The sequence below is a fragment of the Camellia sinensis genome, chromosome 7 (genome assembly GCF_055761805.1).
Source record: "Camellia sinensis isolate YWXY chromosome 7, ASM5576180v1, whole genome shotgun sequence".
Classification (NCBI taxonomy): Eukaryota; Viridiplantae; Streptophyta; class Magnoliopsida; order Ericales; family Theaceae; genus Camellia; species Camellia sinensis.
Window position 1 is genome coordinate 4,545,834 of NC_138967.1, and position 3,978 is coordinate 4,549,811.

General features: G+C 34.0%; 1 protein-coding gene across 2 annotated transcripts; it reads left to right on the forward strand.

Annotated features, from left to right (window-relative positions):
• The first annotated feature begins 517 nt into the window (after nt 1-517).
• LOC145794938 (uncharacterized) lies at nt 518-2,992 on the forward strand. Of its 2 annotated transcripts, XM_082877324.1 has the most exons (3): nt 573-932; nt 2,193-2,249; nt 2,529-2,771. In XM_082877324.1, exons 1-3 carry the CDS (start codon nt 585-587, stop codon nt 2,541-2,543), a joined length of 420 nt encoding a protein of 139 aa, XP_082733450.1. In that variant the 5' UTR covers nt 573-584; the 3' UTR covers nt 2,544-2,771. The 2 variants fall into 2 exon arrangements, with proteins under 2 accessions (XP_082733451.1, XP_082733450.1); XM_082877325.1 differs by lacking the exon at nt 2,193-2,249 and having other exon boundaries at nt 518-932; nt 2,529-2,992.
• The last annotated feature ends 986 nt before the right edge of the window (nt 2,993-3,978 follow it).

Below are 3,978 nucleotides of genomic sequence, written 5' to 3' on the forward strand. Positions count from 1 at the left end.
TATTTCTATGCCATGGATGTTTCACATATTATATACAGAAACATTAGAAAAGAGAACCTTTTGGTGGTTCTATGCCTTTAAATGCAATAATACTACAAATTCATAATTTTTACTAATAATTTACTCAAAAACATCAATATGTGGTCCAAATTAACAGCTTGTCTTGTGGGAGTTTGCCTGTTTAGATCAAATTACCACGTCAAGCTCTATAATTCTGGTTATGTAATGCATGTTGCACATTGTCTTACAAATTATTGTCAGACACACCTCTTGGGTCTTGACACTCTACACGTATCCGCCCTATTCTTTTGGTGGCTATTATCTGTATCATAGTATAAAATAAACAGTATGAACAGGCCTCAAAGTTTTTATCATAGATCATGCAAAAATGGTATATATGGTATCATGCAGTATATTGATGGGCATTCCTTTGTGAAAGTTTTAGTGATTAAATTAATAAAAATAAAAAGTAGGTGTTTTAAAGTCTTTTGGGGCAGTTTGACTAAAATTTAGGTAGAAAACAAAGATGACAACACTACATGCATTGGTAGAAATCATTTACTATAATGCCACATTACTTTTTCATGGCATCTAATGGAGCCTACTGCTTGACTATGCCAAATGCAGGTTATGGTTCCGGTTTGAATTATAATTCTGGTTATGGTTCTGGAATGTATGGCTCATCATATGGTGGATTGGGAGGGTCTTATGGAGGGGGGTTGTATGGAAACAACATGTATCGAGGAGGTTATGGTGGTGGGCTTTATGGAGGTTCTGGCATGTACGGAGGGGGTATGTACAATGGTGGTTTTGGAGGCCCAATGGGTGGTTATGGGATGGGCATGGGGGGTCCTAATGGCAATCAAGATCCGAATAATCCATTTGGTGCTCCGCCATCTCCACCAGGGTTTTGGATATCATTCCTGCGGGTGGTAAGTCAAGATTAACCTTTTTTGCTTTTGTCCTTTTGATATACTTGAGAGACGCGAGAAAAAGGTGTTGGTTCAGACTCTATGCGTTTTTATCAACATTATAATATTTTAGCACATTACCATGATGGTCTGGTAGGTTTTTTTAGATAAAACTGCACAGGTGATAGATATATAGCATGTGATGATGTAAGATCAGATGTTCTAAGTATCTTCCATGATGGCAATCACAATTGCTTATAGAGGTGTCAGGTGTCAAGATAGGAATCTTCTTTTGCTGAATTATGTTTTAATTTAATATGAAAGATAAAGGAAAGTTCATTCAATACTACTAAACGGGTCATAGTTGGAATAAAAATACACATTCCTCATGATGTGGATTAGGTTTTCTACTATGAGGACAAATTAGCAGTCCATGACTTATTTACAAACTTTCTTTGATGAGTTAATGGAATTACCAGTGGTACACTGGTACCACCTCCAGAAAGCATTGAGGGGAATTGAGCTTAGAATTTGGTCAATTGGTCCCAAGAACAGTTGCTGCTGCATAAAGGTGCTTTCTTAATATGGACATGCAATAATGACTTGTTATCACACTCGACATACTAATAGTCTAATACATTCTTGTCATCGTGAAAAACTGCAACAGCATATGGATGGGACCACAAATGAGCACCCGAGGGCGAAGGTGCGATATATTTTTTTCATAATAACATTATAAGTAGAAACACCTCCTTCCATTATAATTTTTTTGTTCTCCTCTTTCTAGTTCATTCTCTAGCTGCTCATTTTCTGTACCTTAAAAGAGGAAAAATAGGATAGCTTGATTCCATAACAGTTTTCCCTAACGTTAGAAGATAAGATAGGCCAATAATAAACCTTGATTTGCAGGGCTTGAGAATATTTGATTTGAGATAGGGCTTTACGATTGGCTTTAATTGTGGAATTAGTGATAGCAATAGAATTTCCTCTGTGATTTCTTGGTCTGTAAACTAGCCTTTAATTTTCACCTTAATTTTTGTTTTCTTTTCCTTTCCTTGTATCCCTTCTCAAGTGATGTCTCAAGCAAATGACACGTGCTGGCCATTGTCACTTTTAAATGCACCGTTGTTATGTTTTGACTAGCATTTTAAGGATATTGATGCACTGTAAGAGCAATTTATATCTGTAATAACATGGAAATCCTACATGGGTAGATCTTTTTATGTCAATTACGTTTAGGGAGAGACAGGAAATGAGTCATGTTTGAATTTGCTTTTGCAGTCTGATGGATTCCCGACAATTCTTTTCTTCCCAGCTGGCAATAAGAGCTTCGACCCGGTTAGTGAAAATTTTCTTTCTTATTCCGATACTATTATTTTTCTTCCAGTTTTCATCAATTATTATTGCCTTCTAACAAATTTCCTGAAAATTTTCTTTCTTATTCCGCCATTGCTTTCCCTATCTCAGTTGGAGCTAAGATATTGTGTTTGGTTAAACATATAGTTTTGGTTTGTCTATATATTATATTTTTCTTTAATTATTATTTCAAATTATGACTATTAAGTTCAGTTTCACCTATACATATTTACTCAGCTTGGAGATTTTGTTTTGGTGCAGCAAAGAAAGGGATAATGGTTTTTGCTCTGCATGAGGAGCCTGATCTCACAGAGCTAGTTGGGGATTTCATATTCAGATCACCAAGGAGACTTTCAATGGTATACCAGCTAGACTCTTTCCAATCCATAACTGACAACACCACCACCAAAATTAGCTCCACCTTCAGTTTGTTCTTCATTTTTTTAAACCAATAAGCTTTCCACTTCGCTCATGATGGGACCTGAGCTTTGTTCTTAATTTATAAGCATTAGCTTTGTTCCTAATTTATAAGCATTGGAGAGCTTTGTTCCTAAATATCCAATGTGCTGATTGGTGAATTTTAGATTTTATTTTATTATTATTATTTTTTTTTTAGGATTTGGGTGAATTTTATAATTTAAATATGTTTTTATGAACATGTACAGTTTAATTGTTCTTTGTAAAATATTGAATTTGATGGTTTGATCAATTTTTATTTTTGTTTTTTGTTATGATGTTTTTGTGAATGGAATGTAAATAATCAGCTCTTAGAGAGAGACGGCACCACCGTCGGAAAAAATAGAAAATTTTATTAGTTTTATTAATTTTGTTACAGGTTTTATTTTTTGCGACGACATTACACTGTCGCAAAAAATAGAAATTTTATTATTTAAAATAGAAATTTTATTATTTTTTAATATTTTTTGCGACGGTCTTATACTGTCGCAAAAAATAGAAAATTTTATATTTTTTATACTTTCTGCGACGGCACTACACCGTCGCAAAAAAGTCTTTTTTTTTTAAAAAAAAAAGACTATTGGCGACGGTATTTTTTGCCGTCTCAAATAACATTTTTAGCGACGGTAAAATAGGGCCGTCGCAAAAAAGTTAAGAAATTTCAAACGTTATTAGCGACTGCACGGTGCCGTCGCAAAAAGGCAAAAAATGCCGTCGCAAAACATTAGCGACGGCACTTACCGTCGCAAAAACTCTTTTGCAACCCCTGCAGTTGCGACCCCCCTCTTGCCGTCGCAAAAAGTCATTTTGCCGTCGCAAAAAGTATTAGCGACGGCATTAGGAGTATTAGCGACGGTATTTTACCGTCGCAAAAAGTCAATTTTTTTGTAGTGATTTGGCATCTGCTCATTGTTCTTGCAATTTTGTTGCATATCCTCAAGTTATAATTTAGGAAGACCTCAACATTATTTAGTTGTGTTTGAATTTTAAATTTGTGAAGAGAAAAAAAAAAGGAGAAAAGATAGAAATAGTAATTAAAGTAGAGGCTAGTTGTTTTTTTTTTTTTTTTGGATTAGAAAAATAAGAAGAAAATGAATTTAGTTACCAAGAAAAAATGATTCTTTTTTCTTTTTCTCTCATTGAATTTAGGATCCAAACATAGCCTAATAAATTATTTTATATATATATTTTTTTCCATTTTCAAAAGGTTTTCCACAAAATTTATTCGTCTTGATGATTATTTTTTTATTTTTTT